The sequence below is a fragment of the Mus musculus genome, chromosome 11, assembly GCF_000001635.26.
Source record: "Mus musculus strain C57BL/6J chromosome 11, GRCm38.p6 C57BL/6J".
Taxonomy (NCBI): Eukaryota; Metazoa; Chordata; class Mammalia; order Rodentia; family Muridae; genus Mus; species Mus musculus.
Window position 1 is genome coordinate 77,010,083 of NC_000077.6, and position 26,516 is coordinate 77,036,598.

A 26,516-nucleotide genomic window follows, 5' to 3' on the forward strand; every position below is an offset into this window, starting at 1 on the left:
GATGGAGCTGTTGGGATGGTTTTATGCCTGGAATCCCAGCACCCAGGAAGCTGAGAGAGGACACTTGCTGAAAACCAAGGCCAACCTGGGCTACAGATTGAGACCCCATCTTAAAACAAACAAAACAAACAAAAAAAAATAAAAACATGAATGATTAATGCCACAAACAAACAAATCTCTCATCTCTCCTCTCTGCTCTCTCTCTCTCTCTCTCTCTCTCTCTCTCTTCTCTGTATGCTTTTTCAACAGAGCTCTCAGTCTTGTCTCCATAACACTGAGAGGAGATTCAAAACCAAGAACCAAGAGCTAGTCAGGGTCCTTGGCAGATGGGCATCCGCACCACTGACTGACCAGCAGCATGGAGACCACACCTTTGAATTCTCAGAAAGTGCTGTCAGAGTGTAAGGACAAAGAGGACTGCCAAGAAAATGGTGTTCTGCAGAAGGGTGTCCCCACACCAGCAGACAAGGCAGGGCCTGGACAAATATCCAATGGGTACTCCGCAGTTCCCAGTACAAGCGCTGGGGATGAAGCGCCACACTCTACGCCAGCTGCCACCACCACCCTGGTGGCTGAGATTCACCAAGGGGAACGGGAGACCTGGGGCAAGAAGATGGATTTCCTCCTGTCTGTCATTGGCTATGCCGTGGACCTGGGCAACATCTGGCGTTTTCCCTACATATGCTACCAGAATGGTGGAGGTTAGTGCCGTTGGTCACCGTCATAGCCTGGGACCCAGGGGTGGGCTTTAGACCCTTGTAGGAGGTCACAAGACATGTCATAATCTTTACTGTCCTGGGTAGCTGACGTGAGCCTAAACAGGAAACCTAAGCTTCCATGCTAGCCTGATCTCCAGTCAGCAAAAAGCCTAAGGTAGGCTGTGCGAGGCTTTCCGGTTGTAAAGATTGTACAGCAGGAGCTGAGCTGTCCCACACGTGCCCTTGGGTTAATTAGCATTGTTTGTGCTTCCTTTGTTGAAGGGCTTTCCTTCTTGCTCTGTGTGTGTGTGTTCAAACTTCTGTTAGTGAATCAGAAGCAAGAGAGCCTGCTTGCCACACATTTGACACACGGTGCTGAAGTTTTTCCCTCTTGCTGGCAGAAGAGTCTGGAGTTGTCCGGCCCGTGGGAGGAAACACTGAGAGGTGGCTCTAAGGCTCCAGACCCTGCTAGGACTTTGAACCTATGTGAAACCAGAGAGTGGCACTAGTCTGGGTCCAAAGTCTTTAAGTTATCAGACTTGATGAAACAACTCTGAGCCCAAACTCAGGGTCACATTCTTGCCAACCCCAAAGCCTGCACGGATATGTTTGCATCTCTTGGGTTGCAGATGCCTTGTCTTGTCCATCCTAGCAACTCTAAGGCTGAATCAGAGTAGTTGCCTTGTTGGTTGTATGAGGGAGTTGGGGAGCCTGGGAGAGAACAGAGCAGATGAGGGGAGACAGTTGAGTAGGTATGGACCCTCTGTGTGGATACTGGGCAAGAAGAAATGGGCATCGAATCAGAGGACGTGTATTTTGACAAGCTGTTTGAGAGGCCAGACTTCTGTGACTTAATGCAAAGTTTCTTCTCTTAATGGCTGCTCTGTGGCTATGAAGGGAAGTTCCTTGGGCCATGGGAGATGGCAAATCCCTTGCCTAGTATTGGAAGTCATATCTCCTGCTTGTCAGGACCTTTAGCCTAAGTCTTGTACAAGGGCCTGGGTCCTTGGTGACATTTCCTACTGCAAAGCCAATCAGGTAAATCCTTTACCTGGGTGAGGTCCAACATTAAAACACAGCATGGGTTTGATGCTCTAGCCAGATTTGCTCAAGGTGACTAATTATACCGATGTCTCTGAGTCACGCTGGCCTCTGGTTTTTAGGGATGACCCATTTTAAAGACAGGAAAGTTACCAGGGGAAAATCATAGCTGACTCATTCTCTGGTCTAAAACTTAAGCTGCCGGTGAGCAATCTTATTCCGTGGAAACCACCATCTTCATCAGTCTTACTCTCAAAACAATGGCTTGTGAGGAACTACTCTGGCCCAGTGGAATTACAGAAATGCAGGTCAAAATTATCAGTTGTCAAGGGTCTGGAGTCATAGGTAATACTGATTAGGGAGGATCCAGTTCCATGAGTCAGAGACTACATCTCTGTGCATCATCAGATGAGTCCACGTGGTTCCACACCTGGACATCTTCATGAGGCCTGGGGTAGACCCTTGAATCTGGAGATCAGGTTTTTGAGGAAACCAGTGACTGTGGGGTGTGACTATCTGTTGACTCTCAGCCCAGTCTATTTCTGTTACTGTCTCAGGCTCCTCTCGTCTATATTGTATGCTTGGTTTGTCTTTTTTGCTTTGCTTTGACCCTAAGACGGTATCTTAGTCTGATTTCTTTTTGCTTACATGAAATCCCCAGACAAAAACAGCTTAAAGAGAAAGAGTTTATTTGGCTCACAGCGCCAGGTTTCAGTCCATCACTGCGGAAAGTTCTAGAAGGCATGAATTTGAAGCCGCTAGTCACATGCACACGTGCACATGGCAGGTGTTTTTCATTCAGTTCAGGGCTCAATGCATAAAGTAGGACATCCCACACTCAGGGTGGGGCTTCCCAGTCTCTCACAGGCCAACCCAATAGAGACTTCCTCAGGGAGATGCCCTTCCTGAGCGATTCTCAATGCTCTTGCTAACCAGCTCAAACAGTGGGGCCAACAGGTGGTTATATGGTGGAACTTTTGTCTACTGTCCTCTCTCGCAAAGCACTGAGACCAGGGCGACCAACTGTGAGCTCCACGCCCATGGACCGTTCTGGGGACAGATGTGGGCAGGAGGTAAAACTGTCTCCCTACCGCCACAGGGGCCTTCCTCCTCCCTTACACCATCATGGCCATCTTTGGGGGGATCCCACTCTTCTACATGGAGCTCGCCCTGGGCCAGTACCACCGAAATGGGTGCATTTCTATATGGAAGAAGATCTGCCCGATTTTCAAAGGTAACTGGAGGGTTGGAGGGAGGTGCGGGACAAGATACTTCCATAAATGGTTGGGACCTGGGACCTGGGACGTTAACGGCTTGGGCTTGATGGGCCCCGAGCAGCCTTCGGGTGTGAACTTGGCCTTTCTCATCTCTGTGCAGGCATTGGCTATGCCATCTGCATCATTGCCTTTTATATCGCCTCCTACTATAACACCATCATAGCCTGGGCGCTCTACTACCTCATCTCCTCCTTCACGGACCAGCTGCCCTGGACCAGCTGCAAGAACTCTTGGAACACTGGCAACTGCACCAACTACTTCGCCCAGGACAACATCACCTGGACACTCCATTCCACGTCACCTGCTGAGGAGTTTTACTTGTAAGCACATGTGAAGGAGGTGGGGTGGTCTGTTAAGGTCTGCTAAGGACAAGCCTGTTAAGGGCTTGGCATCTTAGGGGCCAAAAACTTCAACTCTCTCTTAGCAGTTTTTTAAAAGGTTTATTTCTTTGTTTATTTATTTATCTATTTATTTATTTACTATGTGTAAGTACACCGTAGCTGTCTCCAGACACTCCAGTAGACGATGTCAGATCTTGAGATGGTTGTGAGCCACCATGTGGTTGCTGGGATTTGAACTGAAGACCTTTGGAAGAGCAGTCAGTGCTCTTAACTGCTGAGCCATCTCTCCAGCCCCTCTTAGTAGGTTTTTTTTTTTTTTTTTTTTTTTTTTTGGTTTTTGGAGACAACAGGGTTTCTCTGTGTAGCCCTGGCTGTCCTGGAACTCACTCTGTAGACCAGGCTGGCCTTGAACTCAGAAATCCACATGCCTCTGCCTCCCCAGTGCTGGGATTAAAGGCGTGCGCCACCACTGCCTGGCCCTCTTAGCAGGTTTTTTTTAAAAAGTGTTTCAGTAGCATATATGAATTATATGCACCAGGATCCACAATAATATTTCCACTGATATAGATCATGTTTTCTGCTTAGAATCTCCCCTATCGTTACAGTCTCTCACCCCCCCCCCTTACTCTTCCTGACTAGCTCCCCTTCTATGCCCTTTGTTCCTTTATTCTTTTGGGTGACACATGCATTTAAAGATGGCTTTCAGGATAATGGGTAATACCCTAGTGCCTCACTGCTGAACAAAGTGTTCTATCCCAGCAAAAATTTACTGCTTATGAATCTTCAGAGATGGGTGGGACCTCACAGGCTCTTTCCTGCCTCCTGGCAGATTTCTGAGAGGCGAAGCTGTCAAGGATTAGGGAGCAGGCATGAGTGCGGGGATGGCAGCCTCACTCCCTGCAGGGCTTAGTATTGGAACTCTACCCCCAAGTGCTCCATAGTCTGACCTTTCTTTGTCTCCGTACCCCCATATGACAGGCCACACTGCTCTATCATGTCCACGCTGACTCCTACCTTCACTCCCCAAAGGGAGTCAGAACATCCCGGCATCAAGGGAAATAACCTCCTTGCTGGCTTCTCCTCCTCTAGCCAGTTGCCATGGAAGCAAAACACCCCATTGCTTCAGTTGTTCAAAACCTATTTCTGATTTGGTGTATTGGCTTTGTAAGTGGGACCTGCCTGTTGGAAGATGCTTGAAGAATGTGGGATTTCTTTTTTCTTATGGCGTTAAGGATGCAGTCTGCAGCCCTCACATGCTAGGCAGTTGTTCTTCTAGTGTATGATTTCCCCGATCCAGGAGTAATTTTAATACAGGAATTGTAGGCAATAGTAGCCCAAATACAGAGCTAATTTAGAGTGAAGAAGGACTCGTTGCCCACACAAAAATCTCTGTGTACTGAGAAGCTGAGTGTGTTGATTGAGAGGTTCTCGTTTTAGACAATGGAAGAGAAGAAACAAGGGGTCTGGCTTTGGACCAATGCTCTTTCGATGGCCGTCCAGTGAATTTGCAGCTTGTTCTTTCAGGATGAGTGAGCCCCATTCCAGCCCCTCCTGGTGGTGTCCATTATCCTCTAGAGGTATCCCAATTTTGTGCTCAGGTGACTCTCAGAGGCCCTTCTCTTTGTCACTCCAGGCGCCATGTCCTGCAGATCCATCAGTCAAAGGGACTCCAGGACCTGGGGACCATCAGCTGGCAGCTGGCTCTCTGCATCATGCTCATCTTCACCATTATCTACTTCAGCATCTGGAAAGGAGTCAAAACGTCTGGCAAGGTGAGGACTCTGCAGCTTGTCCTGAACTGCCCAGGGCCCCGCAGTATCACAAAACTCAAGATGGCTACTGAGTAGAAAAAAAAAAAATCAGTTTCCCTTAGCACCAAACACGTTCATCCTGTGATACAAACATCTTCATCACATCTGTTAGAAGGTTCAAGGGATTAACCAATATCATTTCCATGTAAGTGTATCTAAGTAAATGAACGTACAGTATAGCCTCTTTATAATTCTATTTAAAATGTATAGAGGCTGGAGAGGTGTCTCAGTAGGTGAGGGACTTGCCACAGAAGCATGAAGACTGGGTGCAGGTCATCTCGACTCTTATAAAAGGCTGAGCGCAGCAGACCATGAGTATATGACTGCAGCCCCAGCACTGGGGGTGGGGGAGGCAGAGACAGGAGGATGCCTAGGCTTACTGTCCTGTTGGTCTGAGTCAGGGAGAGCTCAGAAAGTCAGGCAGAGACCAGTTGAGGAAGATATCCAATGTCAACCTCTGTTTCCATGTTCTGTGCATATTTGCATGCATACATACAAATTCTATATATATTCTATACATATTATATGTTCTATACATATTATGTTCTATATATTACAAATTATGTGATACACACACATTTTCTTTTCAAAATTATTTTAGCCTAGTGGTATACTCACAGTTGCTAATATTGCCCATTATTTACTGAAAACTAATAAGCCATACCCAGAGCTTTTCTACACTGGTGTCTCAGTCAGGGTTTCTATTCCAGTACAAACATCATGACCAAGAAGCAAGTTGGGGAGGAAAGGGTTTATTCAGCTTACACTCCCACATTGCTGTTCATCACCAAAGGAAGTCAGGGCTGGAATTCAAGCAGGTCAGGACGCAGGAGCTGATGCAGAGCCCATGGAGGGATGTTACTTATTGGCTTGTTTGTCCTGGCTTGCTCAGTTTGCTTTCTTATAGAACCCAAGACGATCAGCCCAGGGATGGCACCACCCACAAGGGGCCCCCATTGATCACTAACTGAGAAAATGTCCCACAGCTGGATCTCATGGAGTCACTTCCTCAACTGAAGCTCCTTTCCCTGTGATAACTCCAGCCTGTGTCAAGTTGACACACAAAACCAGACAGTACAACTGTCTAATTGAACAACAACTCCCTATGCATTCCATGCTGGCCATGAACTCATAGGAATCCTCCTGTCTCAGCTTCTCAAGTGGCAGAATTACGGTAGTATGTTATACCCAGCCTTGGGCTTGAAGACCAGGCTATGCTGCCTCCTAAAGTGACAAGAAACGGACCCCTATTCTCAGAGGTCTTTAGTAGTAAAAGACACCTTGCCACCACACCACCACCTGCACTGCCTGCCTCTGTCCTTTGCTGTTCCTGGGACAGTATGTCAGTAACCTGTGTTTCTGTTCTCCTTCATTCCAGGTGGTGTGGGTGACAGCCACCTTCCCTTACATTGTCCTTTCTGTCCTGCTGGTGAGGGGAGCCACCCTTCCTGGAGCCTGGAGAGGGGTTGTCTTTTACTTGAAACCCAACTGGCAGAAACTCTTGGAGACAGGGGTGAGATATGAGAGACTGGTTTGACTTTAACTAGCTAAAGCCAATTCTCTTTCAAATAGTATACTAGAGTCAACTCAAATCTAATGTACAAGTGTGTGATGATCCTTTCGATCTGAAATCAAGGCATGAATAGCACAGCATCTTGAGGCTACTGAATGATGACAACGCTGTGGTTGCCGGCTCCCATCCTCACCCCGTGTCCTCCCCTGCTGTGTTCCAGGTGTGGGTTGATGCTGCGGCTCAGATCTTTTTCTCTCTTGGCCCGGGGTTTGGGGTTCTCCTGGCGTTTGCTAGCTACAACAAGTTCAACAACAACTGTTACCAGTGAGTATGTGGGGCTGCCAAGACAAGATTGGGAATGGACAGACAGACAAGACAGCTCAAGGAAGACAATGATCTCAAGCCCGTATCCCCACACCATGAGAGAATTGTCCCTAAGGGCTGTCACAACCTTCTGGTCATTCATCCATGACATGGTGCCCGTTCAGGAAGTAACTTTACACAGGCTATTCAAAGGTTAAGAAAGTCTCCAAGACATACACACACACACATTGAGGGGAAGGTACACCCCCACAGTCCCGGCACTTGGGAAGTGGAGGCCCTTTGGAATGAGGAGTTCAAGGCCAGTCTTAACTACATATCGAGCCTACTATTGCCTTGAACAGGCTATGTATATATATATATATATGAGATCCTGCCTAAAACATGACAAGCAACAAAGGAAGCAGGCAAACAGAACAAGGACATGTTATCGCAAGGTTACAAAAAGTGCAGCATACACTAGTTAATATACTTTACCATGAAAACTGTAAACTGGTTATTTATATATATATACACAGAAAGTCAAAGGATCGACTTTGACTTTGTTTTAGCTTAAGAAAAAAAAATGCCATGATTGTGGCAGAGTCAGGCTTCAATATTTTAACCAAATAGTAGCAGTGTACCCACGATGGCTTGGATATCACTCACAACTTTAGACAGTGAGTCTTCCCATACAGGTGGTAGACCCAGCAGTCTGTTTGTACTATTGGAAGAATAATCATGGGGGCAGAGCCCACCCCTCCCCGTGCCCCCTGCCCCCAAAGAATGTGGCCTTGTGTTGGGATACCAGCTAAAGCTATGTAGTGAAGTTTTAAAACTGTCAAGGTTTCTCCTTGGCAGTCTTATTCTATTTGAAGATAGTATTAACTCTTAATTTCACAATCATGAGGTCAGAGCTCCTTCCTGGAGTCCCCCAGTTAAGCCCTGCTCCAGGGCAGCGGAGAAGAGGGTTGTGTTGTGCTGTTTCACAGCCGGGGTGGGGGTGTGTTGCTGGGAGGAGGGGTGTCAGACTTTCCCCTCCCCCACCTAGCTCTATAGCTCATCCTGAGCCTTGGACTCTCAATCCTTCTGCCTGGCTCAGCCTTCCAAGGGAACAGGGTTATAGGAATGTGCTACTGTGACTGGTTTATGACTGTGCCTGGGGTTCCGCTGCAGAGATGCCCTGGTGACCAGTGTGGTGAACTGCATGACGAGCTTCGTCTCTGGCTTTGTCATCTTCACGGTGCTTGGCTACATGGCTGAGATGAGGAACGAAGACGTGTCCGAGGTGGCCAAAGACGCGGGTAGGACCAGGAGCTCTCTTCATGGGATGGCGACTTTGAATCTTTACAAGATAGCTAACCTTTTCAACTGTTCTTTCACGTTTTCAAAGATTTGAAAGTGAACTCCCTTGGTGATCCCAGTCCACCCATGCATTCAATATTTGCATGTATTGCATTCAATACAGGGTGGGATTAAAACTATGACATGTATGGTAGGTTTAAGGCCAGTGGGCTTGGGCACTCGTGGTGGGGTTCTGTCTAGTCGGCAGACTTTAAGGGCTGAGGTATAGGTCAGTGGTAGAGCACTTGGTGTTCAGATGCTGGAGTTCTGTCCATAGTACCCCAAATGTGACTTTAAAAAAAGTAGCAGGCTGTCCTTATTACATTTCCTGCTTATCTTAGCTGAGAACATCATTGGGTACCTTAGAAACAGCAGACCTGGCCCCGATGATCACACAGAATTGCTTCACTGTGGAGCCCCTGGGCTTGTGTAACTGTAGTCTTATGTCTGTCCTGTGCCCCCAAACGGAAGATGCACAGTTTTCAAGGTGGGTAATCTTCCCTCTGGCTTAGCAGAAGGCCTGGTGTGGTAGATGAAGCAGCCTCTGGCACTGACAGAGCCCAATTTGATGCGGAGGGCTTGTGGGTGATAACTATAAAGTAACTGAGATCTAGTTTGGGTAGGATGGGTCTCAGCATCTACCACCTCCTCTTCCTCTCTCAATAGCTTGGTAGGATGGAACTCAACATCCAACCCCTCTCTCTCCCTCTGTTTCAGGCCCCAGCCTCCTTTTCATCACATATGCGGAGGCAATAGCTAACATGCCAGCATCCACATTCTTTGCCATCATCTTCTTCCTCATGTTAATCACGCTGGGTTTGGATAGTACGGTGAGTGGAAAAGGGTCAGGGGACAGGGTGGGGGGAGGGGGCGAAGGAAAGGGAATCAGGAGGTGGCTAGACTCACTTCCCCACCCAGACCCTCCCATGGTACTTACTGGTTGCTACCTCCAGGTAATTCTCCCTCCTCCCCCTCCTCTCCCATTCTTCTTCCCCATCCTGCCCCCCTGTCCACTCCTCAGCAATGGTACCTTGTGCACTGGGTACTTTACAGGGTTACTAGTGGCACACAGTAGGGAAAGTGCCTAGCACAAAGGGCTCAGCGTATTTAAAATCCTCATCTTCCTTCCTAAGCCATGATTGCTCAACTCAGAGAGTCGCTCTGTTAATGTAGAGAGGGTACTGGTATTGAACTGCCTTGGAACAACCAGTCTCCCAAGACACAAAGGCTAGAGCTGTGTGCTGTGTTATCTTGCCTGCAAGTCCTCAGTGATGGGTTCTGATGATACCAGATGGAAATACGCTTCTAGCCATGTTCCTTGGCCGGGGAGTGGGTAAACTAGTCTCAATCTCTGTTTACTTATCTTATCTCTCTTCCTGTTCCCTGTCCTTGAGGCACGGGACTCCACTGTGACTATCTGCATGCGGCTTTCAGTTCGCAGGCCTGGAAGGTGTGATCACAGCTGTGTTGGATGAGTTTCCTCACATCTGGGCCAAGCGCAGGGAATGGTTTGTGCTCATCGTGGTCATCACTTGCATCTTGGGATCCCTGCTCACACTGACATCAGTGAGTACCAAAGGCCTTGGGCTCCAAGTGGCCTCTGCTATTCTCTAGTGTTCCACAAGCAGAGTGGGTCCTTTCCTTCCACAGTGTCCTCACTTGGGGGCCTAAACGTGTTGTTAACACTATTAAAAAGCTTACCACGGTCTGAGGATGTGGTGGAGTGTTAGGTTGCTTGCCTAGCATATGTGAGGCCCTGGGTTCAATTTTCGGCATTGAGAAATCTGCCACCGAGGAGAAAAGTTATTTCTGGCAGTGTCTGCTGGTAGATCTGTGCATGACATCAGGAGGCTCAGCATTTTACCACAGATCCAACTACATTTCAGTCTTGGCAAAAATACCTGGAGCGAAGTTAGGATTTGCATTTCCAGCCATTTGCACCTTTGAGAGGTGATTTTTGGGTCCTTTGCCCTCATATCCTGATCCACAGGCTGGTGTCTTGTGTGTAACTTATATGCCACTTCATCTCCTTTAGAGCTTGAGGTGTAAAGAAGCCAGGCCCTCTCCTGTGATTTCCCTCCTCTCTTCCCTATCTCGTCATTTAGTAGCCAGGGCAAACATCAGCTAGGGTGACATCGTGGGCTTGTGTCCTCCTGACTCAAGACAGGTTTTACTGATAGGGACCTCTTCAAGCCATGGCCTCAGTGACTCCATTGCTTTACCAGGGTGTGTCAAGGTTAGAGTGGCAGGCACAGAACAGTGACTTAGTGCTGGGGTGTCCGGTGCCACACAGATTCAGATCCTGCCCCGCCTTTTCTTTTTCTTTTTTTTTTTCTTTTTCTTTTTCTTCTTCTTTTTCTCTTCCTTCCTTCCTTCCTTCCTTTCTTTCTTTCTCTCTCTTTCTCTCTTTCTCTCTCTCTCTCTTTCTTCCTTCCTTCCTTTCTTTCTTCCTTCCTTCCTTCCTTCCTTCCTTTCTTTCTTTCTTTCTTTCTTCCTTTCTTTCTTTCAAGACAGGGTCTCACTATGTAGACTAAGCTAGCTTGAAACTTACAGAGATCAGGCTGCCTCCTGACTGCTGGGATTAAAGGTGCGTGCCACCATGCCCAGCTTCGGTCTTTACAGTTGTGTATTCTCCAAGATTGAATAGACAAGGTGTTTTCATTAAGCCCACAGTGGCTATAGAGGCTCCTTAGAGTTTGTCTTTTACGGTGCAGTAGATAAAACAAGGGTAAGAGATGGGGCCAAGAGCATGCCCCAGGCTGTGGGTTCCATTCTCATCTAAAAGAAAATGTGCTCCACTGGGTAAGGTGGTCGGATGGGTATACACTCAAAGGCCACTCCACGAGACAGACGCTGGAGTCCTCAGACTGAGTCCAGAGTGGGGACTACCCCTCTGCCCCCATAGTCAGAAGCTTCTGCAGGCCTCTGTAATGAGGCTACATACCTCAGAAGACCGTTGACACACCTGTGACCTTGTTCCCAGGGAGGGGCGTATGTGGTGACCCTGCTGGAGGAGTACGCCACGGGGCCAGCAGTGCTCACCGTGGCTCTCATCGAGGCCGTCGTCGTGTCTTGGTTCTATGGTAAGAAGTCCCTTCCTTCTGCCTTACCCTCTGCCCACACGGAGACGGGCACTATCGTCATCAGAGGACAGGAAGGGGCAGTTGACCAAGCGGAATCTCCTGACCGGTCTGTAAGATAATCTCAGCTGAGGGCCTTTGGTAGCCATATACCACCGTTTCCTCTGCACTGTATCACACATGCCACGCCCTGCAAGAAGAACATCATTTCTATCCTGATTTTTTTTTTAATGTTTGTAATATTTCCCCAGAAGAGATAGGCTGTAGTCAGCCAGTTCACCCACAGTGGTGGCCTAAGACATTAGTGTGAGAGCACCCCAGATTTAAGTTTCTCAACAGAGACCCCTTTCCAGAACCACCAAGTTAGAGCGTAGGCCCCTCTCTTCTATGAGGCAAGACTGTTCTTAGAGTCTCTGCATTGGTGAATCCGCATGCCCCTCCCTCTTGTCCTGGGATGGACTTTGACAAGGGTGAGAGGAGGTGCAGGAAGCGAGCTGAGAGCTCTTGGCAGGGCGTCTATGGACCCTGAAAAGGGGCAGCAGAGGGGAGGGCACAGGCGGGCCACTGACACGAGGAACACAGGTTCAGAGATGCGTCTGTAGGATCAAGAAGCAAGCATCTCATTTGGGAACGCATTTGCTTTCCAATTTCTATGATCAATTGCTTTGCCATGGCAACCATTATGTACACTGTGAAGGAAGAGGGCAGAGTACATGAGATAAAGATTTTAACTATATGTGTGTGAGAGTTTGGCCACCTGCAGAGGTCAGAGCAGAGTACTGGATTCCCTGAAGCTGGACAGATAGGAGATGGTGAGTCGCCTCTTGTGGGTTCTGGGAACTGAATTCAGAAGCCAATTTAAAAAAAGAAAAAAAAAAAGACATTATCTTTGCTTCCCCAGCAATTCAGAGTACAGAGTTCAAAGTCACTGTAGACCTGCACTAGGAACCACAGAGTTCTGAGGAAGCAGCTGAGAACACTTTCAGTTTTCGGGACTCACCTGTCAGCAGGCGTCCTCGTGTTGGTGCCAGGAACCTTTTATAGAAGAAGCTGGATGTTGGCCTGGTACACAGATGAGCAATACCATGATTAAAAATTTCCCCTGAAGGGCTGGGAAAGATGGCTCAGTGGTTAAGAGCCCTATCTGCTATCCCAGAGGGCCTGGGTTTGATTCCCAGCACCCCCACGTGGTAGGTAACAAATGGTTGTAATTCCAGTTCCAGGGGACCCAACACCTCCTTCTGTAGGCAAAGCACTCAAACATAAAATACATCTTAAATCAATCAAACAAACAAACAAACAAACAAACAACAACTCCTTTGAAAACTGCCATCGGATGGATAGTCCCAATTGGTTTCTGCCAGGCATGCTCACCATTCCTAAATAAGATCACTTTCCTCCTACAGCAGACTATAGTCAAATCCAGCCTGAGATCTTAGAAGGGAAGTGTGGGCACCAATGGAGAACTTGGTCCCTAGACATGTATCAATTTTCCTGCTCTGTGTAGAAAGAGCTTTGCTTGCTATAAAATTAAATTTTGTGATGCCCTGCCACTTGAGCCCCTGGAGTGGAGAAGTGCCTAGGTGACCCCACCGGCTCAGGAAGGAACCCCCCACTCCGTTTCTGCCATCACCAGGGCTGACCCTGTTGACCCTGCCCTGTCAAATTCTCCTTTGGGTGATTCCAGGAATCACTCAGTTCTGCAGCGACGTGAAGGAAATGCTGGGCTTCAGCCCCGGATGGTTTTGGAGGATCTGCTGGGTGGCCATCAGCCCTCTGTTTCTCCTGGTAAGTCGTCACATTATTTATTTATAAGGAATGAATGCTACTGTGAAGCATCATACATAGACAGAAAAAGCACGCTGTCCAGAGGTGCGCATCCCAGAGAGCTCTACAAACCCAGCACTGCTGTGCGGACAAAATCGTGCCAAGAGACAATAATGAGCTAGTACCCCGAGAAGCCCCTGTGTTAGTGGCCACCCAGCAGCTATGCCCACCTCTGCTCACCTGTTTCTGACTATGAATGCTAGAGATCAAACCAGTGTTGTTTTCCCTACTGCTAATAATGATAATGAACATTTATTTGTGGAGCAGCAAATGCCAGAGCTGACTTATACCAAGCTTACACCCTTTGCTCTTCTAATCTTTACGATAATTCTGCAAGGTGGTGGGTGGGGAGGGATTTTTGTTTTTGTTTTAAGATAGTTTTCATGTGTAGATTGAGTTGGCCTGGAACTTTTTTATGCAACCCAGGCTATTTGAGATCTTCCTGCCTCTCAAATGCTGATATCACAGGCATTAGTGTCATTGAGGCTTAGTGTCACTAAAATCATGTAACACAACTAATCTAGACGGAGGAAGAACATATTGCTCAGGAAGGCCCTGAGAAGGGTCCTAGCAATTTTATGTTTAATAATTTTATAGTCACCTTGAAGGGGGCCACACACAAAGGTCCCCAAGTTTAGGTCCAAGTCAAAAGTAGAATTCATTTATTGTCAAGGAAAGCTGCATGCCAAGTAGGCAGTGATGGTGCACACCTGTAATGCCAGCACGCTCTCGGGATGCAGAGGCAGGGGATCTCCCTGGGTTATAGATGGAGTTCCAGGAAGCCAGGTTTACACAGAGAAACCCACTCTCAAAAACCCAAAAGGAAAAGAAAGCTAAGTGCTAGGGGCTGCTCAGGGGGCAGTTTTTGACCCCTTAAAAGCAGGTTAGCCCATTCCATCCATCCTTCCCAGCTAATTGGGCATCTGGGCCATCCCAGGTGTCTCAGGTGTCTATCCCAGGTGTCTCAGCACACAGTGGTCCTTCTCTTTCAAAACACCCCTCCATCCTCCTGTGTGTTCTGACTTCCTTGAGGCAGAACTTTCCCTTCCCTGCCCCACCCAGCTCTCCACACATCTCAGGACTGTTTTATAGGATGGCCCAATTGCTTATCTTTGCTTCTGGGACATTACATCTGTCTCTGTTACCAGGAGCCCTTCCTGGCTGATCTAGACTACTTTAGTTTTCATCAACCTTTGCCCGGAGCAGCAAATATCCCAGCACAGTGACTCTAGTGGGCCCGATGACTCTAGTGCAGACACAAACTCTAGACATGGCAACTCTTGTGTAGATCCTGGCTTGTGTACTAAACTTAGGTTTTAGTTCCATATTGATTTGTCGGCTCATCGCTCACTGCTTTTAGCCCAAATCAAAACCTTGTTAAAAACGAGGTTTGTTGGTCTTGAACTTAGCCCAAGAGCCCCTCTCTTCTCAGCTTCTCAAGTAGCGGGGACCACAGGTGTGTGCCACCTTTTTAGGATGTTCTTTTAAATCCAAATCCTTCTCTTTTCTTGTTTTTTTTTTCCCCCTTGTTTATGCAGGGTCTCACTCTGTAGCCCTGGCTGTCCTGGAACTCACTATGTAGACCTGAGCTAGCCTCAAGCTCACATCGATCCCCCTGCCTCTGGAGTGCTGGGATCGAAACCAAGTGCTCATACACCTGGCAAATTTTCTCTTGCTTTTACATTAAGAGGTTTGGACTGAGTCTCTCAGTTCACCATGACCAGAAGCCAAAGTCCTGACATAAATAGGTTATTAACTTGTATTAATACCTGTGCTTCTTGATAATCCACTTAAACCCTTTCATTTGTTTTCCAGAGGAAGAAGGCATGCTAGATTAATGCCTTGTGTGCTTAAATAGTCCCCACCCAGCAAGGAAGTGGCGTCCAGGCCTAGACAGGGGTGAGGCAAGTGACACAGTCACTGGGGACATAAAAACTCTTTCAATGCAATACTTAAATTAATACAAAAATCATACACATAACATTTTATCAGACAATGGAATTGACTCCTGAACCTGTGACTTCTTTCACTTACCTTTCCCTGATCTGGCCCTGCCAGGTCCTCTCTCTAACAGATACTTCCCCTTGCACCTCATTCTTGTCTGGGCCCTGAGGCCTTGCTTGAGCCTTTTTTTTTTTTTTTTTTTTCTGGAGGCTCATGGTCAATGTGTTCCTTTTCTTACCTAGCAACACCCTTGTACATCACTCATGATCCAGCAATGCTCAGTTACTACCCTCCTTCAAAAGCAAGTGCTTTTTTGTGAGGAGGCAAATATGCCTTCCACACCGCCAGTGAACTAACAGGTCCCCTGTTCTGAGCTTTGTAGGGATGCTTTAGGTAAACAAGTCACTTCCTAAAACCATTCTTTCCCAGTGAAACCAAGTTACACACACACACACACACACACACACACACACACACACACACACACACATGTGCACACACACATGTGCACACACACATGTGCACACACACAGTAAAGAAAGAAAAGAATGTACATGAGAAGAGAGCGAGGCTCGATTCAGGGAGGGAGCCACTGAATACAAGAGTGTGGGCCCTGACAAGCTGGAGTTCACTTACCTGACAGCATGGTAGCCCTGTTCTGGTGAGGATGGCTCCTGACCAGATCTTCTCTGCTTCTGTTCCATGTCCCCTTCCTCCTTAGCCAGGTCTGGGGCCTCACAAGGAGCCTGCATTAGGAGAAAAGTCTGTGATTGAAAGGCCTCCTGTGAGCCTGCATTAGGAGAAAGGTCTGTGATTGACAGGAGCCTGCATTAGGAGAAAGGTCTGTGATTGACAGGACTCCTGTGAGCCTGCATTAGGAGAAATGTCTGTGATTGACAGGACTCCTGTTTTGATGCCCTCCTCCTGGACGTGGGCTACCAATGAGGAACGTGTGCTTAACAGTTCCCCATCACCTGTGGACAAAGGAAAAACGAACATAAATAGATGTTTAACTACATGAATAATGTGCATTAGTGTCATTTCTATGACCATGAAGCACTAACTGAAAATCAAATTCAGAGCCATCATGATTTCGGCACAGTGGTTCCTAGGCAAAACCCCACATTTATGCTCCCTCTGGAAACCAAACTGAAAATAAGAAAATGCTGAGCCAGGTGTTAAGAGATTGGAATCTTTATCAAAAATTTCATTGGTTTCCAAGTGAAATGTGTTAAGCTGCTTTTCTCCGGCTATTCCTGAGAGCGGGTCTTGTAGCAAGCAGCCGGTCCTGTTGAGGGCCATCTGCACAGAGCCTTTCTTATTGAAACCCCAGGCTGCAGAGACAGAGCAAAGATGGGAAGGAACGGTCCCAAGAGCAGTGCATGCCTCAGTTTGTCTCTCCCACAACGAAGGCACCTTCCGTCTCACTGAATTTGGGGATGTGGTACCAAAGTAGAGATAAACAGAGAGGTCACCTACATTATCTCTCTGCTATCCAGTCCCAGTGGGTATCAGTCTCCTCCCCTTGGCAGAGGGAGGTACTGCATTGCTCTCTGATTTGGGGGGTATTTGTAGAGATGCTGTAATTCTCATAGTGGGCTCCAAGGTGTGGGATGGGAAAGAAACCCAAGGAAAGTCCCTGCTTCTGTTTGTTTGTTTGTTTGTTTGTTTGTTTTGAGTTAGTATAGAAGTTGTCAGTAGTGTGGCACAAGAGTTCTTTCGAGAATAAACCCCAATAGGTTCTTAGATTTGGTCTTCTGTGTTTGTGGTCTCAATCTACATGGATATTCTAAAGATTTTCAATGTTTCTTGAAATTTGTCTTAGTTCATCATTTGCAGTTTTTTGATGAGTCCACCCCAACTCCGGCTTTTCCAATACAATTATCCCCACTGGAGTATCATCTTGGGCTACTGCATAGGAACATCGTCTGTCATCTGCATCCCTATATACATCATTTATCGGCTGATCAGCACTCCAGGGACACTTAAGGAGGTATGTGCCAGCTAATAAGTGTGTTTAGTAAGATAATTGGGAAGAAAAGAATTCTTTTATTGTGTTTTATTAAAAAGATATAAGTATTCATAAAATCCACCATAAGGCTCTACTTACATATTTATAATAGTTTTACGTACCTCACTGAAGATGAAGATAGTTAATGGCTACCTTGATCATCACAAGGCAACTCACAAACACAGTGACAAGAGCGAACTGAGTCTGGTGTCACAACACATGGGAAATTCAGGATTTCTGCTTCTGTGATTGGGGGCCAGCCTGGGTTATTCGAGACCCTGCCTCAAAGTGATTGGGTGCACCGCAGTGTTCCGCCTGGGCTGTGTCAGCTTCCTACGATTTGCCTACTGCTCTCCTGGACACGGGCATGGATAAGTGAAAGCTAGGGTTCCGAAGAGCCACGGTCACTTCTCTCTTCTCTTTTTGACACAGGGACACATTACGTCTTCCTGGCTGGCCCAGAACTTGCTATGAAGGCCCATCTGACCTCCAACTCAAAGAACCAACTGCCTCTGCCTCCTGAGTGCTAGGGTTAGAGATGTGGCCACCATGCCTGGTGCCACGGTCATTTTTCTCACATCAATCAATGTGTCAAGTACTATTTTGAAGAACATCCTATCATTAGGATGTTACAATAAGTTTTGAGCTAAAAAGCTCAAAAACTGTCACCCACTCAAAAGTTGGAATATCAAATGGCCATGGGAGCCATTTCCCCCCATATTAGAAGAAATGCTTATTTCTGCCTGGATATTATAGGTTTTTAAGTACCTACCTTACAGTTTGTAAAAAGTGCACACTTGCCAAAGTGTCTGCCTATAGATCATCTCATCTTGCTACTCAGAGCCTAAAGAGGTGGGTGGGCAGGTGCTATATAAACAGAGAAGAATTCTGGGGGGGGGGGTTAGTCCTCCTCACAGAGAAGAACCCTGGGAGGACAGATGAACAGTGCTCCTCACAAAGTCATTATTTCAGTCACAAGTCTGAAGACAGCCCAGTACAGGAACGCTCCTGATCTTTTGACTCTAAAGTTTTCTTTTTGTTTTTAGGTGCAGGTTCCCTCTTCTGAGCTGACCTTTGGCTAGTGTAGAAATTGGTGTTAAAGGTTAGGGACAGACAAAGTGATGTTTTCATGCCAGGCTGCCATAGGGGTTGGCTATTGGTCCTGCTACTAGGATTCATGACAGTGTCTCTTCCGATCTGCAGAATTGAAATGTTTTAAATGGTGTCTGCTCCGTTGTATTTCAGCCACTGTAGTGAGTATGTACTACACATGGTGATGGGTATCACACCAGGAATCTCAACCCCGTCAGGGCTCCATTGTAGGGAAGAGTTCCAATCTGAAGGGTGGCATCCAGGGGAAAGGTGAAGGGTGGCATCCAGGGAAAGGCAGGAGGCTTTTGAGAACCCAGGTGGATTAGACTGTGGCTCGAAAAGGCACAGCTTCACACTCAGACATTTCATAAGAGAACACGAGACGATTAGACACCGTTTTCTGAGAACAGCTAGATTCACTTCTGTTTTTAAATGGGAAAACTAAACTCATGGGAAAGAAAACTCAGCTCCTGCAAACCACTGTAACCAAGTCAACCCTATCACAACTTTTGCTCCCAAAGAAAACCAGATGATTGTTTTACTGTAATGCATTCACAGCCCGGGTCACTAAATTCATCCCTCCGAGCTATCCTTCAGTGATGGCTGAGAAGATCCACCGCCTCTCTGCTGCTTCAAACCCAGAGGCCTGGGTCAGGGGAGGGAACGTTAGATTAACAAACATCAGTATTACACCACAGGCCGCACCTCGGATCCTAGTTGTCTCTCTTGCAGATTTTCAGTTACTTACAGAGAAAACGACACCTAGAAGGATGTAAGGTAGCTGAGCTCAGACCCGTCGCAGTAGAGGAGATTCAAAGGACATCCTTACCATAGGCCACCAGATGGGAGCCAATCGGTTTCAAGGAAGCAGCTGATAAGCTCACAGAATATAAGAAGAGGTCCTGTGGAAGCACGCATCTCTGGATCTTGGCTTCCCCATCAGTAAAATGTGCTCCTTGGACAGTAGCGTGTTCCCAGGATCGACAGTTCCATGGGTCAGGAACAGTGGCACACAGTGCTGGGTAGAAATCCTAGCGAGTGCTGGATTAAGGAAAATCCAATACCTTTCTTTGTATAAGACTTCTGAGAGAGGCCTTTACTATCTCTGTGTGTACTTAGCCAGTGCAAATGGTAAGGCACGCCGTGCTCCCCGCCCGCAAGTACCTGGGAGAAAAGACACTTGGTTTTAAGGGAGGGGGAGAGGGAGATTTTTATTCTAACACAAAGTCTCCCTATGTAGTCCAGACTGGCCTTAAACTTTCCGTGATCCTCTGGGCCGCTGATCTGTGCTGGCATTATAAGATAGGTGCCACCACACCTACCTCACTAGGAGCTTTACAGAAATTACTTGTTAATTACCAGGTTTGACTTTCAGAAGCAGGAGGAGGGGAGGCTCCATATAAAACCTTGGTTTGGTTAAAAAAACAAAACAAAGGCCGGGCGGTGGTGGCGCATGCCTTTAATCCCAGCACTTGGGAGGCAGAGGCAGGCGGATTTCTGAGTTTGAGGCCAGCCTGGTCTACAGAGTGAGTTCCAGGACAGCCAGGGCTACACAGAGAAACCCTGTCTCGAACAACAACAACAAAAAACCAAAAAAAAAAAAAAAAACAAAAGAAACAAAAACAAAGTCTAAAAGAAAGGTAAATATAAGAGAAAAGCAAGCGTCTAGATTCTGCTGGGTATTGGCCATACCCAGATGCGCCCAGCTGTATAATGAGATTAGATCCTGATAAACCCATTATGAATTGAAAATGTCATTAAGTAAAAAAAAAAAAAAAACCACAGTGACTACACCTAACTAGCTTCCTGAACATTATAGCCTGGCAACACAGGACAGGGCTGTCATTCTCATGACCGCTTGGCTGGCTGGGAGCTGTGGCTTCAGGAGACACACCCAGCCTCAGGAGAGAGCAGTAGCCTCAGCCCTAGCAAGGGGAGATATAGGAATTGAGAACAGTTTCCATGGAATGGATATTACTCTTGCATCGTCATAAAGGAAAAACAGGTTATAGTAACCCGCTATAAGCTGGGGACTGCTTGTGTAAGTCTGCAGCGTATAGAATAAGCTCTATTTACTGCTTTAATTTGGGAATATACCATGCACTGGTAGCCTACAAGTCTCAAGGTTGGGGTCAATTGCTGGCCGAAGTCACCATTGCTGAAAGCCTTAGTGACCCACACAGAGATAACGGAAGATGGTCTCTAATGAGCCCATGCTTATGAAGGTGTCAGCAATGCTCTGTTCTTAGATTAGCTGTAGCTTATAGGTTAGATAGTCTCGTAGAAGGCTATGGCCTGGCAAAGTCTGAGCTCAGTAGTCGTCTAGTGGGCTGGCAAAATGGTTCAGCAGCAAAGGCTGCAGGAGTAAAATTGCTGGAACTTACACAGTAGAAAACTGACCCCTAAAAGTCACCTTCCGACCTCCACGTAGGCACCGCTCACATGCACCCACACATACGCACACCAGAATTAAGTACGATCTAAGCCTGGCAACTTGGGAGAATCCATGTCTAAATGGGCAGCTGTGAGCATAGGAAGGAGGTGGGGCGTGAAAGCCATTTTCTTTCAATGTTATTTACTGTGCTCGCCTCTCCCACACACTGTGAGGAGTGAGCTCTTTCCTGTGCATCCTAACTCCACTTAAGACTAATTCCAGGCCGGGCAGTGGTGGCACACGCCTTTAATCCCAGCACTTGGGAGGCAGAGGCAGGCGGATTTCTGAGTTTGAGGCCAGCCTGGTCTACAGAGTGAGTTCCAGGACAGCCAGGGCTACACAGAGAAACCCTGTCTCAAAACGAACTAAAAAAAAAAAAAAAGACCAATTCCAATTGTAAGGCATATTTCTATCTAATTAATGATAGTTTATAGAGTGGTGAGGGATGGCTTTCGGTGGCTCTTGGCACTGGCGGGCACCATGGCTGAGAGGTGGGATGTCTGCTCCCGGAGTGGCTCTGGGAAGCCTTGTCTGTTTAGTCAGTCATGCTGTGGCCAGCAGGGTTCCGCCGTAGGACTGTTCCTTAAGTTCCTGTCACAACCACACTCTTCCTGCACCCGACGCTTGTACTTCTCCACTCTGACATTTTCATCTGTATTAGAAGTTGGGAATTTCTTCTTTTAAAGGCTAGTGAGGCTATTTCAACTTATTGTGAAATATCATTAAAATACTCTCAATGTTTTAATATTAATGTTGAAATGTCTTTTCAAACAAGACTTTGTAACACTGCACTTTTCTTCCCAACAGCGCATTATTAAAAGTATCACTCCTGAAACACCAACGGAAATTCCGTGTGGGGACATCCGCATGAATGCTGTGTAACACACTGAGGGAGAGGACATGGCCTCCCAGCCCCCGACTCCTCATCTCTGAAAAGCCCCACCTTGACTCCTCCCCTCTAAGCCAAGCTGATGATGTAAGGTCTTTCTCCATGGAGTCACAGTCCTAAAGACTATGGTGCCCAGACTCTTGTGGGTTCCAACCACTTCTTTCCATGAACTCTCTTGGACTTACTGCCACATTAGCTGGTGACACGGCTGAGCTGACTTGGATATGTGAGGAGAGGAAGGAGGGGATGAACGCCACCCAGTCATCAGCTAGCTTCAGGTTTAGATTAGGTCTGTGAACGTCTGTATCATGTTCTGGGTATGATCATATTGCCCTGCATCTGTTTGCTTCTAAAGCCTTCAGTGTTCATGAATACATAAACCACCTAAGAGAAAACAGGGATGTCTTGCTAGCCATATATATTTTCTCAGTAGCATAGAACTCTGTAGCCGGAATCTACTAGAACCCTGTAACCCACGTGCTGCTGTGAGGTTAAGAAAGGAAGACGTAAAGACGCTACACTGAAAACTGATATATATGTGTGAGCTCTTGTGTCTGTCCATTGTTGTCTGTGTCCCCTCAATTCCAACACTCCGGGCCCATTACAAACTATATAAATGGCCTCTAATTTTTCTTACATTAAACAGATTCTACCTACTCAATTGGGTTTGTGTTATTAGAAGCATGCTGGGTTACCATCTCCTTTCCCGGTGTCTCTTCCACCACCCACCTCCCTGTTAGGCATTCAGGATAAAGGTCCTTGGGCAAACCTGGCCTGTTCTATCAGTCACTATGGCCACTGCTTTCCAGATGGTTGTAGCCAGATGCAACTTCCACGTGCAGTTGGGTATCTGGTTTAAATGGCTGAGGGTTTGACTATTCAGGTTATTGGTCCTGTGGAGCCAGGGCAAACCTGACTTCTACTTAGCTCTGGGGTACATAGGTCTAATTCTATGAGCTAAAAGGCAGATCTTCTCCACCCGGGAGCAATCGCAGAATCGGACTTGGCTTTAAACGACCGCCCTTCACCGTGATCCCATCTTGACTCTGCCAAGGGGTCCTGATGACGAGTTCCAGGATGCTTTCCAAGTGAATGGCTTCTCATCCATGTGAGCATGGTACTGATTACGTAAATCTGGACTTGGGTGACTTAGGCTTGGATGAAAGAAAGCATGGAGGCAAATCTTACCTTGAGGCCTGAGAGTCCTTCATTAAAACCTTTAAGGAAACAATCGATAAAATCAATTACCTGGCACTCTATAACTTCGAGTCCTCCATATAAAATTTAAACAAACTTCGTAAAAAGAAAGTCCCAGCTTGGTGTGGTAGAAGCAGGAAGATCATGACGCTAATGCCAGCTCAGGCTACATAGTGAGACACTGACTCAAAGAGCCGTGTGCGCGCGCGCGTGTGTGTGTGTGTGTGTGTGTGTGTGTGTGTGTGTGTGGGGTGGGGTGGGGAATCCATATATGAAAGGCTTACAGTTATCCTACTGTAGGTGTCTCCCTTGGTTCCATTTCCTCAGCGGTGTCTTCCTTGAGCATCTTCTGCTATCTCTGTGCCTCTTGCTCACCCTTCATAATTTTCCGATGTGCTCATTTGTGCTTTTTTCCCCACAATATTTTCCTTACTCATCTGAGCTTCTGAGGAGCTTGCTAAGACGTTACAGGGAAGGAGGGGTTGGAGCTGTCTCTCTCCTGACAGGAAAGAACCTTCACCTCTCAGCCTGGCCCGCTGCCTTCTTCCTGTTCTCGTTACTTTCTTATGTGCTGAAGAAGAGAAATTATCTGCCGGTGGCCTGCAGTCAGTGGTAAACAGTTCTGCAAAATTGAAGAATCTTGGTTTTTTTTTTGTTTTGTTTTTTTTTCTAGACAGAGTCCCAACTAGCCCAGGCTAGCCTCAAACTTATTATGTAGCCAAGGATGGCCATGAATGCTGGGATTATATGCATGTGCCATGATGCCAGGTTTATGTGGTCCTGAGGATGAAATCCAGGAGTTCATACATGCTAGGCAGCATCTTAAGTATATCCCCAGCTTAAGATAGATTCTCGTTATCTCATAGACACACAATTTTCTCAAAATACCACCTTTCCCTCTGTTTCTGAGTAGCTTAGAGTAGCCTTGAACTCAAAATCCTCATACATTAGCCTGCCTTGTGCTGGGATTACAGCCAGGACAACCAAGTTCAGCACAAAAAATTAATTTTTGCAATAGGCACTTGCTCAAACTGAAGTAAGAATGTTTTCGGCAAGCCAGTCATTCAAGGAATTATACAGGAGTTTTCAATGTTGGAGGTTTCATGCAAGTGAAAAGGAATATCCAAAGTACCTGTTGCTTTTAATTGTTTGCATTGGTGTCTGATCCCCATTTATCAATAATATAGATTTTTCCTCACAATTTTTAATTTATTTTTAATTTAATTTTCATTTCTATACATTTTATTATGAAAATAATTTTGCAATTAAATACCACACACCAAAATGAACCAGACCCAGAGGCTACTCACATCAGTGCATTTCTATACAGTTATAAGAGCCATTCTAAAGTTCTTTTCCTTTTTGTTTTTCAAGACATGGTTTCTTTGTAGCCTTGGCTGTCCTGAAACTTACTCAAAAGCAGAGACCGCCCGCCTCTGCCTCCTGAGTGCTGGGATTACAGGCGTGTGCCACCCCACACAGCAATCATTTATATTTCTATGGACTTTCCCTCCCCCAAAACTGAAAACCCCATGGCAGAATTAGAACTAGAATAACAAAGGACCCACAAAACAATTCCGCCCCATGGGCTAGGGAGGTATCTCAGTACTGGGCTTCCTGCAGAAGGACACAACTTGGATCCCTAGACACAAGGTAAAAAATCTGGAGGCTGAGACATATTTATAATCCCAGCACTGAGGAGCAGGAAGAGGCAGCTCCTGGAGGCTCACTGGCTAGTTAGCCTAGCCTACACGGAGTGCATTGTCTCAAAAAGCAAGATGAGTCTGGTGTGGCGAGATGCCTGTAACTCCAGAGCAAGATGGAGGCAGGAAAGTTGCTGGGACCTGCTGGTGAGTGTCAGATCCTGTCTCAAAGGAGTGATAAAGTAGGACACAGGAAATCCTAGTCTGGCTGTCATACATACTCCCATGTACATACATACATACATACATACATACATACATACATACATTCACACACACACACACACACGCACACACACACATGCACACACACACGCGCACATACACGCACACATAAACACACACGAACACACATGCACATACACACACACACACATAAACACACACACGAACACACATGCACACACACACACACACACACATAAACACAGGGTTAAAAGTACTTGTTGCCTTTGCAGAAGACCCAGGTTTGGTTCCTAGGACAAACATGGTGGCTCACAAATATCTCATGCTGGCAAACACTCAGATACATAAAATAAATATAATTTTTTAAAAGAAGAAAAACAAGGCAATGGCCCCTGAGGAATGACATCTAAGGTTGATCTCTGGCCTCCAAACACATGTGGCTACATGTGCACCTGCAGCAACACACATACACATACATGAACACATAGTTTGGGCCTTGTGAAAGCCAAAGTTGGTAGAGAAAAATAAAGAATAAAAATTCTAAAACAGGTGGCAATATTGAAAACTTAATTGTAGCTAGACATAGTGATGCATGCCTTTGATCCTAGCACTTGGGGGGCAGAAGCAGGTGGATCTCTGTGAGTTCTAGGTCAGCCTGGTCTACAGAGAGAGTGCCAGGACAGCCTGGGCTACACAGAGAGTGCCAGAGTAGCCTGGGCTACTGTGTCTATCAGTATCCCCTGCCCATCCCAAAGTTAGTCCCAAAAGGAATAAGCTGACTAGGGACTTGTCTGGCAGAATTAAAGGATGTAAGAGTGATCAGGCTGAGAAACGGCCTTGGAACGAATCACAAAATAACTAAGTCCCAGAAGTATGAGGAGACCCTGAGTCCTAGGGTGGCAGCCACGGGAACTGCACTAGGCAGAGAGAAATTCTGGAAAGAGAACAAAGGGAAAGGAAGGATAAGCTAACTGATGAAACCAAAGAGGAGATGAACCATCAGAGCTTAGGGAGTTAAGATAACTTTCTAAGCCTCCAGAGAAACAAGCACACCAGTGAGGGAGCCACACAGCAGCAGTGGGTATCAAGAGAGCAACGGGTCAGCTAACATTTCCAGTGTCCCAAGAGAAGATGATCTGAGACCTCTTCTTTTGGTCCTATGTTAAATTAGCATTTAAGCAGGGCAGTGGTGGCACTCGCCTTTAATCCCAGCACTTGGGAGGCAGAGGCAGGAGGATTTCTGAGTTCGAGGCCAGCCTGGTCTACAGAGTGAGTTCCAGGACAGCAAGGGCTACACAGAGAAACCCTGTCTCGAAAAAAAAAAAAAAAAAAGAAAGAAATTAGCATTTAAGCATGATGATGAAACTAAGATGATTCCAAACCTCCAAAGTCTCAGGAAATTTACCATCCAAAACTCTCCTATTGAGCAATTATGAAGAGGCCAGCGGGACAGCCCTGCAGTAAAGGCACTGGGTGTCAAAGCCTGGTAACTTTAGTTCAATCCCTGGGACCCACATAAAATACATAAAACATAAATAAAAAAAATAAAGGCTTACTCAAATATGCTCCCCAGAAAATGAGAGAGCAAATCAAGCCAGAATGAAAGGTTGGATTTGAGAAAAAGAAAGTAAAACTCAGACTTGAACATAAAGCTGGGGGAACATCAACATGATTGTTTGTACTTGAGGTAGGAAATGCTAGGCCGGAAGCGCAGAGCTTAGAGACTGAGAGGTAATCTTAGAGATGGAAGGAAAGAGAGAGATACAAGTTAGAGGACCAAGTGGCCTCAGAGTTAGAGGATGAGGGGGAAAAAAACCCTCAGAATTGG

The 26,516-nt window shown here is 46.6% G+C and overlaps 1 protein-coding gene across 1 annotated transcript in view; it reads left to right on the forward strand.

Annotated features, from left to right (window-relative positions):
- Positions 1-22,261, forward strand: part of Slc6a4 (solute carrier family 6 (neurotransmitter transporter, serotonin), member 4) — a 33,747-nt gene extending 11,486 nt beyond the window's left edge. Inside the window, exons 2-14 of the mRNA NM_010484.2 lie at positions 250-701; positions 2,839-2,973; positions 3,117-3,336; positions 4,991-5,129; positions 6,547-6,681; positions 6,902-7,005; positions 8,158-8,285; positions 9,043-9,155; positions 9,760-9,891; positions 11,309-11,408; positions 13,093-13,193; positions 17,002-17,169; positions 21,521-22,261. Of these exons, the coding sequence (NP_034614.2) occupies positions 359-701; positions 2,839-2,973; positions 3,117-3,336; positions 4,991-5,129; positions 6,547-6,681; positions 6,902-7,005; positions 8,158-8,285; positions 9,043-9,155; positions 9,760-9,891; positions 11,309-11,408; positions 13,093-13,193; positions 17,002-17,169; positions 21,521-21,595 (1,893 nt within the window). The 5' untranslated portion in view covers positions 250-358 and the 3' untranslated portion in view covers positions 21,596-22,261. The remainder of the gene's footprint in view (positions 1-249; positions 702-2,838; positions 2,974-3,116; positions 3,337-4,990; positions 5,130-6,546; positions 6,682-6,901; positions 7,006-8,157; positions 8,286-9,042; positions 9,156-9,759; positions 9,892-11,308; positions 11,409-13,092; positions 13,194-17,001; positions 17,170-21,520) is intronic.
- The last annotated feature ends 4,255 nt before the right edge of the window (positions 22,262-26,516 follow it).